This window comes from Pithys albifrons, chromosome 5, assembly GCF_047495875.1.
Source record: "Pithys albifrons albifrons isolate INPA30051 chromosome 5, PitAlb_v1, whole genome shotgun sequence".
Classification (NCBI taxonomy): Eukaryota; Metazoa; Chordata; class Aves; order Passeriformes; family Thamnophilidae; genus Pithys; species Pithys albifrons.
In genome coordinates this window covers 31058832-31071956 of record NC_092462.1, presented here as the reverse complement: position 1 = coordinate 31071956, position 13125 = coordinate 31058832, and the positions used below count along the sequence as shown (strand labels likewise).

General features: G+C 39.9%; 1 protein-coding gene across 1 annotated transcript in view; it reads left to right on the top strand.

The window, feature by feature from the left end:
• The window catches only part of DCHS2 (dachsous cadherin-related 2), a 121641-nt gene extending 110115 nt beyond the window's left edge, over window positions 1–11526 (top strand). Inside the window, exons 17-20 of the mRNA XM_071557099.1 lie at window positions 606–736; window positions 2229–2515; window positions 6225–6363; window positions 7919–11526. Coding sequence (XP_071413200.1) covers window positions 606–736; window positions 2229–2515; window positions 6225–6363; window positions 7919–10542 — 3181 coding nt within the window. The 3' untranslated portion in view covers window positions 10543–11526. The remainder of the gene's footprint in view (window positions 1–605; window positions 737–2228; window positions 2516–6224; window positions 6364–7918) is intronic.
• Window positions 11527–13125: the final 1599 nt, after the last annotated feature.

Below are 13125 nucleotides of genomic sequence, written 5' to 3'. Positions count from 1 at the left end.
TCTTGTAATCTGACAGTGAGATTCTGGCCCTGCTAAAATCAGTGGGAACCTTGCTGTGGTCAAATGGTGCATGTATTGGGATTTTCACTTTATCACTTCCATTTATAATGTATTAGGGGGGCTATTCTATGTCTCTACAGGCATTTTGACAGAATATGATTTTGGATGTTTTTGTATTTCCCCATATTTACATCCCTTTATAAGCAATGAAGAGAGTCAAGTTGCTTCAAAGGATAATTTAATACTTGCATTTTAATTCCTGTTCTGAGTTACCAACTGGAAAACTATGTCTTATTTGAAAGAGTTGTTTAACCATCTACATTTGGTATAAAATTGGATGAAATTATTACAGAACACTTCCTTTTCTTTGTATGATTTCAATAAGTTTTTGCCATGTAGAATCTCCTGGACATTTTTCAGGCAAGACTGAAGAATAAAACTCTGGACAGTTACCCTTACAGAAAGAAAGATGGAATTTAAGAGTGGCGATGAGGAACAGAAATGGCTAACCTTTTTGGTTTTAAAATTTCCCCTGCTTATACCATTAGTGGATAATTCAGTGATTTCTGATCAAAAATGACAATTACTGGTTCCTTTAACTGTAGGTTGGTTGTACAAGCTGCTGATAAAGGAAGCCCCAGACTCTCTACTACAAGTATTGTGAGGATAGAAGTGTTAGATGTTAATGACAATGCTCCAGTTGTCCAACTGCTACATGAAGTGGAGGTCCCAGAAAGTAAGTGTGATAATACAGTTAAGTTTTGTTAAGACTGGGAATTGTCAAATAACACTAGTGCTTTTGGTAATTTGTGTAACCAAACAACTGTAGTAAAAAAGGATAATGGGTAGTATTAATGTTGAAATATCAAAGCGAATTGGGATCTGCTTTTGTTCTCAGAGGCATTATTCTTAATCTTTAGACATTGTATTTAGGAATAGTTTGGAACAAAACCATAGGCAATTCAGAAAAGAGAAAAGAAAATCTGCAGAAATACAACAGTAATCTGTTCACTTTGGACTCCACTATCATATCCTTCATATGTCTTCAATTTCCTCTTTTCTCCAATAAAAATGCTTGGTGTTAAAACCAGCTTTGCTAGAAATGAGACATTTTGAACTTCATTGTGATGAATGAAATAATTTCTGTAAATTTAAATGAAGTGTTGAAATGTTCTATTGCTTGATCCAGTTGATGATCATAAAGAGAAGGACCCAGGACCTCCTGAGTTCTCAACTCTGCATACATCTGGCATGTTGTGTGACATTAGCTCAACATTTGAAGACCTTGAGTCTTTTAACTGTAATTTTCAAATGCAGGCATCATACGTGTGAATGCATTAAGATACACAGCAGAAAATTTAGAAAGATTTAGGTGTTAAAACCCCAGTACTGCTGTTAACAAAAGATATCAAGGCTGTCTTTCTAGTGATATGTTTTAGCCTTTCCTAAATTTGATTCCCACTGGCACAGAATTCATGGATGCACACAGCTGTAAACTACTGGTTACTTGTTTAGTTTTTTGTATTCCATTTAAGAACACTTGCTTTAGGACATGGCACAGTATTCTTGAGGTCTCATGCCCCAGCCAAGCAAATGAGAAATGGTTTACCTTCTGTTAGTTCCAGGCTCTGTTAAATGATCAGTAACAGGTTCAGTTTACAGTCACCAGTCCTGTCAACTTAGCCCATGACAAAAGGTGCCTGTATCCAGTTTCTCAGTCTCATAGAACTATACCTTGAGCTCTTAATATTTTTGTGCCATGTATGTCTATCTGGAGGCCTTGTTTCTCTCTAGGGGCCTCCTCCTTCAGAAAAGCTGCAGAACTGCATTTGCTGGTTCTACACAGACCAGGGGTCTCTGATGCCTCAATTAAATATTCTTGTGGAAGTTTTTGACCCTGTTCGATCAATTCATGTCACCTCAATGCTTGTGTAAAACCATGTAAGTTCTTGTTGGTAATGAAGAAACAGTTATATATCACTGGGTCTGGGAAAGTCTAAAGAATACCCAAATTAAAACTAGAATAGAGCACATACCTTTAAAGAAAACCACTACTGTTTCCATAGTGTTTCTGGATAGTGTGCTTATTGTAAAACACAAAGTTAAAATCAAAAGCTATACTGAAAGATTACATATATCAAAGATTCAATATTACAAAATAGGCAAAATCTTCAAAAGTTGTAACATCATCTTTTCACTATTACTTATTGTTAAAATTGTTGTTCCAGATGCCCAGCCTGGTTTTATAGTGACTCAAGTGTCAGCAAGTGATGTGGACTCCAGGCCAGCACTTCAGTTTGGTTTTATTTATGATAATAGTCCTGGAATGAAATTTGCCATTGATCAGCACACTGGTGTAGTGACAGTGATGAAACCATTAGATTTTGAAGAAACTGCTGTGTATAAGCTGAAAATCATAGTTTCAGATTCTGTGCATCAAACAGAAGCAGAACTCACCATTCTTGTTTTGGACATCAATGATAACCCACCAGTGTTTACTCAGGATTCATATCAGGTGAGAACATGGCGAATGGACAACAAACATGCGACGTCTTTCTGTATATGATGATAAATAATAGGGAGTACTTGCTTATATTTGTCTTGAAACTGAATTTGAGCACTGAGAAGAGAGGTCTCTGTGAACTATTACTGAGCAGAAATGGAGCAGAGCTCTTCTGGGAAAGCCGAGCCCCCTTCCTAAGAATTCTGCTAAAAGGACTGAGGGAATTGTTCTGTTTTAATGTTTGTGGTCTCTGACTTGAGAAGGCAAGTGGTGCAAATGCTAGCTGTATTCCATACACCATGCAGTCATCACTAAGAATTACTAGATGTAATCCAAACCAGTTTGAGGAGCAGGGTCCAGTGTTCAGAACTTCCTTCTTCAGAGAGAGTGGTAAATGAGTTGATACATTTATTCTGGTCCTGTTACTATGCCATGAATTTCTTCATTTTCAGTTACACAGCTCCAGAGAGGTGTAGCAAAAGCCCTCATGGTAGGTTATGCACATATAGTTTGTAATGCCTTAGAGTAATTACACTCATCTAGGGAGTAAAGAATATGAGTTTTGACCTCCCCAACTTCCCCTAGACTGAGGAGGGTACTGAACTCAGCTTTTGGACTTCTGGACAAGTATTTGAACCGCTATAGTGTCGTAGGAGACAAATTGTCCAACAGTGAAACAAAGCTGTTACAGTGACTATGGACAACTATGGGCCACTGAGATGATAAAAGGAATTAGAGCATATATAAAATAGAATCCTGGATTTCACAGATTATTAAATTGGAAGGGAGCCACAAAGATCATCAAGTCCAACTCTGAAGTGAGTCACCCATTGGGGACTGAACCCATAACCTTGGTGTTATTAGCACCATATTCTAGCCAGCTGAGCTAATTTCAGGGTCATTGAGTTACAGAATAGTTTGAGATGGAAGGGACCTTTAAAGATCATCCAGTCCAAATGCCTGACCAATTCAGGGGCAGACCAAAAGCTAAGGCATGTTGTTAAGGGAATTGTCCAAATGCCTCTTAAACACTGACAGGCTTGGGGTATTTATCATCTCTAGAGAAAGCTGTTCCCATGTTTGACCACCTCTTGGTAAAGAAGTGCTTCTGAATGTCCAGTCTGAACCTCTCCTCCAACAGCTTTCCATTATTGTGCATCCCGTCACTGTGGTACCAGGGAGAAGAGGTCAGCAAACCCCTCTCTGCTTCCTCTCCTCAGGAAACTGCAGAGAGCAATGGAGTCATTCCTCAACATCTTTTTATCTAAATGAAACAAGCCTGGAGTCCTTATACACTCCTCATTGGACATGCCTTCCAGCCCTTTCACCAGCTTTGCTATCCTCCTCTAAACACAGTCAAGGACCTTCACACCTTTCTTAGGCTGTGGGTCCCAGAACAGCACAAGCACTCAGAGTGAGGCCACACCAAGGCAGAATGCAGTGAACAGTCACCTCTGTTGACTGGCCAGTGATGTTGTGCCTGATGTACCCCAGTATAGAGTTTACTGTCTCTGCTGCCAGGGCACACCTCTGACTCACAATGAACCTTCTGCCAACCAGCACCCCCAGATTCCTAAAACAGTATGGAATGCTTCACGACTGTGTGTCCTCCTTGCCCAGGGGTCACACTAACTTTTCTGTATTTTTGTAGATGTGCTGCCAAAGCAAGCACAATACCACACAAAGCTGTCAAGGGCAGGCTGCTAAATGGATTTCACCCTGACTTCAGGCTGTGGGGCTTGGTCTGAGGCTCAGCACAGGTAACAGTTTGGAGTTAGGGCTGGGGGTGGGAGTGAGACAAAGCCAGGAGCTTCAGGTTAAGGTTGGCCGCAATAAAACTGCAACAAGAAAAGTAGGTAGAGGAGTTGTTTGCTTAGAACTTATTGGTGTGGGGCTAGGCTGTGCAAATGGGTTGAGGCCCAAGAGAGTCTAGAGCAGATATTTCAGCCTGGAGAAGAGAAGACTCGGTCTTACCAATGTGTATAAATAATAGAGGAGGGGGAGTAAAGGAAGGCAAGCCAGATTCTACTCTGTGGTGTGTCCGGTGACAAAAAGATGCAGTGGGCACAAATCGAAGGACAGGAAATTCTGTTTAAATATCAGGAAATGCCTCTTCCTTCCCTCCCCCCCACTTAAAACTTTTTAAGAGTGACTAAGTATTAGCAAAGGTTGCCCAGAGGGGTTGTAGAGTCTCTGTCTCTGGAGATATTCGAAGCTCAGTTGTACGCAGTCATGGGCACCCCGTTGTAGGTGACACAAGGGTTGTGCAAGATGATACATGGAGGTGCCCACCAGCCCCAGTCATCCTGGAATCCTGTGAACTAAGCCGTTTGTTTGATTTGGTGCTTTTTTGTGTGGTGAGTGTTCTCGGAGCCAAAAACGTAAGGCACCGCAGAAGACTTGGGTTTAATAATGCTTCATTTATAAATCTCAGACATATTTATTCAAGAAGTAAGTCTAAACATTTGGCTTAGTAAAGAATTTTCAGCCTCTGAGCGTGTGCAGGCACAGCGGTTTAGTCACTTAGATACTTATGGGACAGACTGTAGGCACCTGCGAAACTTTGAGGTGCCTGAGTTGTCAAGATCTGTGTAAATTTCCCACTTAAACTCATACATCTACATTCTGGAAAAAATGCACGATTAATGTTGAAGTGATTTTTAGACTTTAGTTTTCCTCACCTCTCCTATGTGTCTGATTTTGGAGAATAGTTTAGGCAATTACTTGCTTGCATAAGCACTAGGAATTTTTTTGTGGGTTGGAGCAGACATTATCAGCAGCATTATTAACTGATGCAAAACAGCATAGCTCTATTGATGATGTTAATGTAAACAGCTGAGCTTTTCTTTCCACAATCCTGATGTTTTGATGTGTTGTTTGGAGAGTGAGATACACTGCTGCTTTTTGGTCGATTATATGTATAATTCTCTATTCATCATCCTGTATTTTTGTCCTTTTATTGTTCTTTCAAGTGTTTTTGTATTTATACTCTTCATATATAGTTTAATATATATATGTGGTTATTATATACATATAGTCTCTCTGTTTAAATTATTTAAACTAACACTTTATGTTATGACAGAGGTAGCTGCTATATCATACTGTTCATTTGAAATCAGATTTATAAGGTGGAAGGAAACTTTGGTCACAAAAATGCTTTATCTGGACTTCAAATAATGAAAGTTCTTAATAAAGGAAATGGATTTTTTTGGTTTCCTAGAGGGGAAAAAATTGATAATTATTAAAAATTAAATTCTAGGAATAATACAGTGATTATTAGGTGCTCTAGTGCTGGAATTTTCGGAGTGCATGTGGTAGTTTTTCTTAGTGGTCAATTATATACTCCAGACAGAGACTGCAGCCTGTATTCCATGTATGGTAATGAAGGTTTTGTTGAAAGCAAGGAGAAAAGCGTTTAGTTGCAGACTATTAGTGTAATATTGAAAGAAGTTGTTAATTTACTCTCTAAACTCACTGTCATAATGAACTAGATGGATATTACTACCATTTAAAGCATACTATGAATTTTGGTGGTATTGAAGACATAATTTTCAATATCTCAACTCTTTACAGTTTTGTCACAGAAGAAAATGGGTGGCTAAAACTCCTTCCAAAGCTGTGAACTGTGTGTGTTTTTTTTTCCTAATAAGATCAAATAAAGGCAAATGTATTTGTTTTAGGTATCAAATCTTTTAAGTTCTATTTTTCCTTTATATGTCAGCTGAACTTGCTAGAGCTCGTTTCTGTGGATTCCACTCTTCTGACGCTCTCTGCCACAGATAGAGATTCTGAGCAAAATGGAATGATTTCCTACAAAATCCTCTCCTCTTCTGAGAGATTTTCCATTGATCACAAGAATGGTGAGTCTTTAAGCATATTTTATTATTTCAGCTTTTTTAGTGTAAACTGAAGAGGCCTATTGCTTCCTCACCTGTTGCCAGGGATTACCTGAGTTCTGGAAATTTTGGTGGCCACAGTCCATCCATATGTTTTGGCTAAAACAATGATTATCAGTGGAAAAATGATGCTGTCAAAGACTGGAGTTCTCAGTTTGTCCTTGAACCATGCATATTTTTTCTGGTCTAAATGCAGGATATGTATTTGATACTACATTATTTTGGGTAGGCCTTGGCTTCACAGTAGTGTTAGATATAAGTTCTTAGAATTATAGAGTAGTTTGGAAGTGATCTTTAAAGATATCTAGTCCAACACTGCAGTGAGAAGGGACATCTTCAAAGAAAACAAGTTGCCCAGAGTCATGTCCCACCTGACCTTCAGTGTGTCCAGGGGTTGGACATGGAATGTTTCTAGGGATGGGACATCTTTCTGGGCAGTGTGTTCCAGTGTTTCATCACCCTCATTGAACTAGAATAGTTCCTTATATCTATTCTGACTTTACTCTCTTTGAGTTTAAAACCATTACCCCTTGTCCTATCACAACAACCCTTACCAAAGAGTCTGTCCACATCCTTCTTGTATGCCCCCTTTAAGGCCACAATGAGATCTCTCCCTGGAGCCTTCTCTGGGCTGAAAAATCCCAACTGTCTCAGCCTTTTCTCATAGGAGGGCCCTCTGATCATGTTTGTGGCCCTCCTCTGGACCTGCTCCAACAGGTTCATGTCTTTACTGTGCTGAGAACTCCAGAGCTGGATGCAGTACTCCAGGTGGATTCTAACAAGAGCAGGGGAGAGGAACTGAATTGCCTCCTTCAACCTGCTGGCCACACTTTTTTGATACAGCCCAGGATGCAGTTGGCCTTCTGGGCTTCAAGCTCACATTACCAGTTCATGTCCAGTTTTTCATCCACTGGTATCCCCAAATCCTCCTTCAGTGGGCTGCTCTCAATCTCTTCCTCTCCCAGCCTGTATTGGTATCAAAGGTTGCCCTTACTCATGTGCAGGACCTTCCACTTACCCTTGTTGAACTTCATGGGGGCCCACTTCTTGAGCTTGACCAGGTCCCCCCTGGGCATTCCTCAGGTATGTCAGCTGCACCACCCGGTTTGGTGTCATGTGCACACTTGCTGAGGGTGCACTCAGTTCCGTTGTCTGTCACTGATGAAGACCTTAGCAATACTGGTCCCAGTACAGACCTCTCAGGGACACCCCTTGACGCTGATGTCCATCAGTGTCCATCCATTGAGCTGTTGGCCCACTACTCTCTGGACGCAAGAGAATCATAGAATCATAGAATGAACTAGGTTGGAAGAGACCTCTGAGATCATAGAGTCCAGCCTTTGACGTAACACCACCCTACCTACTAGACAGTGGCACTAAGTGCCACATCCAGTCTCTTTTTTGTGTGCAGCGAATACAGTTGAGTAATTTTCAAATATGACTGTTTGGATTCAGCTTTTGGAATCACATTTACTTGCCTGTGGAGCATGGGCTTTTGTTAACTCTTTTGTATTTTCAGGTTCAGTATTTGCTACGGGACCAGTGACACAGCTGAAAAATATTTCCGTTTTTCATCTTCTAATAGAAGCCACAGATGGTGGCAGTCCCACTCTCACCGCAGTTACTTCCATAGAGGTTCACATCGAAGATGTAAATAACTATGCTCCTCAGTTCACAAAGGTTCTGTACAATCTCAGTGTGAGTGAAGATGCCACTGTTGGAGAAACTGTCCTCATGTTTTCAGCCATCGACTATGATTGGACACATGAAAACACGTATGTTGAATACTCTATTATTGAGGGCAATGCTGAAAATTTGTTCTCCATAGAAACAAGTGTCATGGTGTCAGAAACGTCCTACAAACTTGTTGGCAGTCTTGTTTTGAGCAATGTTCTTGACAGGGAAACAGCTTCTTCTCACCATTTGGTCCTCCTTGCCTCTGATTGTGGAACACCCTCCTTGAATTCAACTGCTACTGTACTGATAACTGTGCTGGATGTTAATGATAATGCTCCAGTGTTTAGCAGACCAGAGTACCATATTCATGTCAAAGAAAGCACCCCTATAGGTAGTCATGTCACTGAAGTTTCAGCAAATGACTGTGATGCAGGCACTAATGCAGAGATCACTTATACTATCATCTCTGGAAATGACAGGGGTCATTTTCGCTTGGATGGGAAAACAGGATCAATGGATTTGATGAAAATGCTGGATTATGAGGATACAGTGAAATTCACTTTGATCATCCAAGCCACAGACGGAGAAGCTGATGGAAAAAATAAGGCTTTTGCTGTTGTTTTTGTTAGTGTCCTAGATGACAATGATTATGCCCCACTTTTTTTGTTTCCCAGTCTGAGCTGCACTGTCAGTGAAAATCTGCCTACCTTTTCTTTTGTGTGTGCTGTTTGTGCACTAGATTTTGATAAAGGCTCCTATGGGCACCTTACCTATTCCATTCAGTCTTCGTGTCTGGTTCATCGTGAAGCTCCTAGAGAACATGACATGTTCTTTATTGATCCTTTGACAGGAGATATTCTTACAAAGCAAATGTTTGATTACGAAAGTCAGAATAGGTACTGTCTTATAATCCAAGCAAAAGACAAAGGTGACACATTGGCTACCATTACAGTTCAGGTAAATATTGAGGGGAGAGATGAATTTGACCCAGTGTTTACACAAGAACATTATTTCTTTAATCTCCCTGAGAAGAATGAAGCAAGCCAGTTACTTGGCAGAGTGACAGCATCAGACAGTGATGGTGGACTGGATGGAGTTGTTCATTACTCCCTTGTAAAATCTTCTCCATTCTTTTCTGTGGATCAAACCAGTGGTAATATTTATTTGACTCAGACTGTTCACAGAAAGAAAAATGACATCAAAAAGAACAGTGATAGTCTGGAATTGTTGGTAAGAGCTCATAGCCCCAAAATTGAGTCAAAGTTCACAACATGCACTGTTTTTGTAAATATTTCCAGTTCTTCTGAGACCAATCTCACAGTGTCAGCACACAGCCTGACCATTAGTGTTTCCATCTCATTGCTCGTGTTCCTGCTGCTTGTGATCAGTCTTACCGCACTTATTCTGAGACATAAGTGGAAAGATCTGATGAATGCTTGTGTGAAAAAAGAAGCAGTATCCTCCTCAGCTACTGATGTGAATTCAGGAAGAGAAGGTAAGGACTGTCAGAAAATCCAAAGTACTGAGACCAGTATGCTTCCCATGGGTGCTATAGCAAAATGGCTGAGCCTAGCAGGAATTGGAGAAGGGAAGGATGATGCTGTCCCCTGCAGGCATTCAGACTCCAGTGGCCATGGTTCTGCTGAAGGAGAAACTGCAGAAGATGAGGAAATCAAAAGGATCAATGATTATTCTTGCAGAAAAAACACCGGCTCAGCACTGAGTGAGTACGGCTCACGGATGCCAGACTCGGGCATCCCGAGAGAGTCTGATCAATTCTCCTATCAGTCTGGAGAAACAGATGGTGTGGCTACCTTGCAAAGCCTGGAGAACATGCAGACCATTGAAGGACAAAGCAGAGAAGAAGCCTATGACACAACCTATGCACATGAAATGTTGTCTCAAACACTTAATAAAATTGGAATAAAAGAGAAAGGCAGAACGACAAACCTCACAAGAGAGTATGTCCTGATGTCAGATAGGCAAGACTCTGGATATGATTCACTTGCAACTGTTGGCACCTCTAATGAGGATCTTGGAGGTGGTTATAACTGGGATTATGTACTTAGCTCTGAACCCAGATTTCAACCTCTTGCCTCAGTGTTTAATGATATTGCAGAACTGAAAGATGAAAAAGTACACATTCACAGCTTCCCTAAGGAGAAGTCTCTTGTTTTGCCTCCTCCCTTGATAACATCAGTAGCACAGCCTGGCATAAGGACAGTGCCACCAAGAATGCCAAATATAACATCAGGACAAGCATTTCATAAATATCCTCATTCTCCCCTCATCCATAATCTTGGATACCCTCCACCAACCATGACACCGAGTTTTTCTCCTTCTCTCTCTTTGCTTACTATGCAGACACTTGCTGCTTCTCCAATAGTGTCCGATGGAAAAATGATAGCAACATGTCTTATTGATCCAAGCTATGAACTTGCAACAGAGGAAGAAATTCAGGTCTAGGTTATTAACTGACAGTATTTTATGATTAAAAATATGGCTTGAAATGTATTTTGTTATTTTTTTAACAACAAAATATGCCTCTCAGAGCTATATCACCAGTATTCTTTCTGTTTTCATGAGCTGAAAAAGTTAAAATATAAAATAGCCACAAGCTTGGTAACTATACATCTTGTTCTTCCCAGAATACACTGTAAGACCATGAGGTTTCTCCTATTTCCACTCACAATTGTGGTTTCCTATGTAAAACACAATCAGGTACCTGATAACTAACTTGAACAATTTTACTGTTTTTCTCATAAAATACATCAATTAAAAATAAATCAAAGTAATTCTTTATTGTGGAAAACATTCATTAGAATTCTGGTGTGTTCTGACTGCTTCTGTAGCGGTATTAGAATGGTACTAGAGGGATGTGTAAGTACAGCAGGTTTGGGGGTGGGCAAAGAATAAAGCAAATATTCCTGCTGAGCTCTTTCTCTAGTGTTTACTGAGACTTCCCATATCTCAGCCCCTGAGTCTCAACAACCTGCTGGACCTGATGCGGGTTCATCATCTGCTATGGCTACTCAGTGGGCTTTATTAGCTATCTTTGTGCTGTGGAAACCCATTAGCAGTTTCTCTGCACCTTTTGTTTTTCTCCTTGTTTTAAGCCCAGCAAATCACAATTATCTGAATAATGGATCACCCTTGGAAAACAGAATAACCAGTGGTAAGGTAAAAGCAACTGTCTTTTCTATTACTACATCTCAAATAGATACCTATTGTTTTTCTGTCCTATTACAGAAGCTCTCCTGGTCTTCAGACAGTTGTAAGAATAGACAGTGTTAAAGTTCTGAAGGTCTTGTTTGCCTCCACCTTGGTCTTTGCTCCTGTACTGGACCAAAGATCTCTGCAAGACCAGATAATCTGGCCTTGTTTGCTGTATGTATCATACATTTGGCATTTTGTGTATGTGTGTATATCTAGACACACACACATGCTGTGTCTGCTTGTGTATTGTATCAGATCAATAAAATACACAGAAAATACATCTAGAATAACTGGTTTTTTCTTCAATGTATATTTAAAAGCCCTTTGCATCGCATATATTAAAACTGAGCTATAGGGAAATGTCTAATTGATGGATGGGAGTCTGATATGAGGTGGATGTGTACAGAAGTATATATTGTACAGGTGGAGAAAAAGCATACAGTGAGGTTAGGCTGAGTGTTTTTGTGGAATCAGTATCACATGTGTGGTGGCTGCTTTTCCTCAGTCATGCATGTTAAAACTTGCAGCCTGTGGGCTCGTAACCTGACTTTGAATAAGATCCCATTTCTGAGGCTACACCATCACTGTACACCATGCACATGCAATAGGATCCATACTGCTATGCAAGAGTGCTTCTGTTAAAGCTGGCATTTTTTCTTTGTACAGCTGTGGAGTAGGAAACAAGATGCAGCTTAGGCACTCATTGGGATAAACAAATTTTACTAAGAAAGAAGGCAGGACAGTAAGTTGTATAGTCAGACAAAAACCTAAGCCAGGGAGAGGAAAGCAGATGAGGAGTTGTTCCCAGTTCATATCTGAACACAGAGTATCAATTTAAGGGCATTATTTAAGAATGAATGTTGTTCTCCACTTGTTATTATGCCATCTAAAACCTGTTTGGTTTTGACTTACATGTCAATAAGTTGTGAATTTCTAATAGAATGAAAGGTGTTCTTTGGGTGTTCACTTCTGTGCAGTTATACTTGTAGGAGGCACACAGAGATATCTGTTCTGTAAAGTTAAGATCTTAGCTAACGTGATGTTCATTTCAGATGGTCATGGGCAAGTGGCAGCTGTTACTCTAAGGAGCAATGAGCACATGTCATTGTGATAGGGATCATCTTTCCAACTTGTGATCAGTGGAAGAATAAATGCTTTATACAGCAAAACTGTGTTTCATCCTTCACGTTGATGGATATGAAGCTGGTAGCTAAGACATCCTTCCATGTATAGAGTCTAGGCTAATGGATGAGGAGCTTTTTCTTTGCTAATATTGCTGTTGCAACAATTCTAATGCTATTAAAATTAGAAATCATTAGAAAGCATCGGTCATCATATTTAGGACAATATTTGGACCTCACCATGCTAATGGGTGCCTACCTCCTAAAGTTCTTGAAAAATGAGAAGGCTGTTTGCATTTTTTCCTCTTTCAAATTCAGCTTGTTTTCTGTGCCTTTCTAATAAGATTAGATATGATTTGCATCCTTTTTATCAAGCACATGATATAACCAATGCATATTTTGTGTTCTTATTGTTACAGCAGTCTTTTCCTTGTCTCTTATGTATTTGTTAATTTTTTACCAAATGGGGAACCACACTTAGCTGATATATTATTGTGTCATATGTAGTCAGGCTTAAAAGTATAACCATTGAAACAAGTGTCTGCAATAAATCATGTACAGTTCTTTTAACCTTACTGTTTTTTTCCCTTAAGTAAACAGTATAACTTCTATAATTTACCATGAGTTTAATATTAGCTTGCCTTGAAGAGGGTGTGTTACTTTGCAATTCTGCACACCAGTTTTAGCACTTTGGAGAAGGTACAGAACTGGT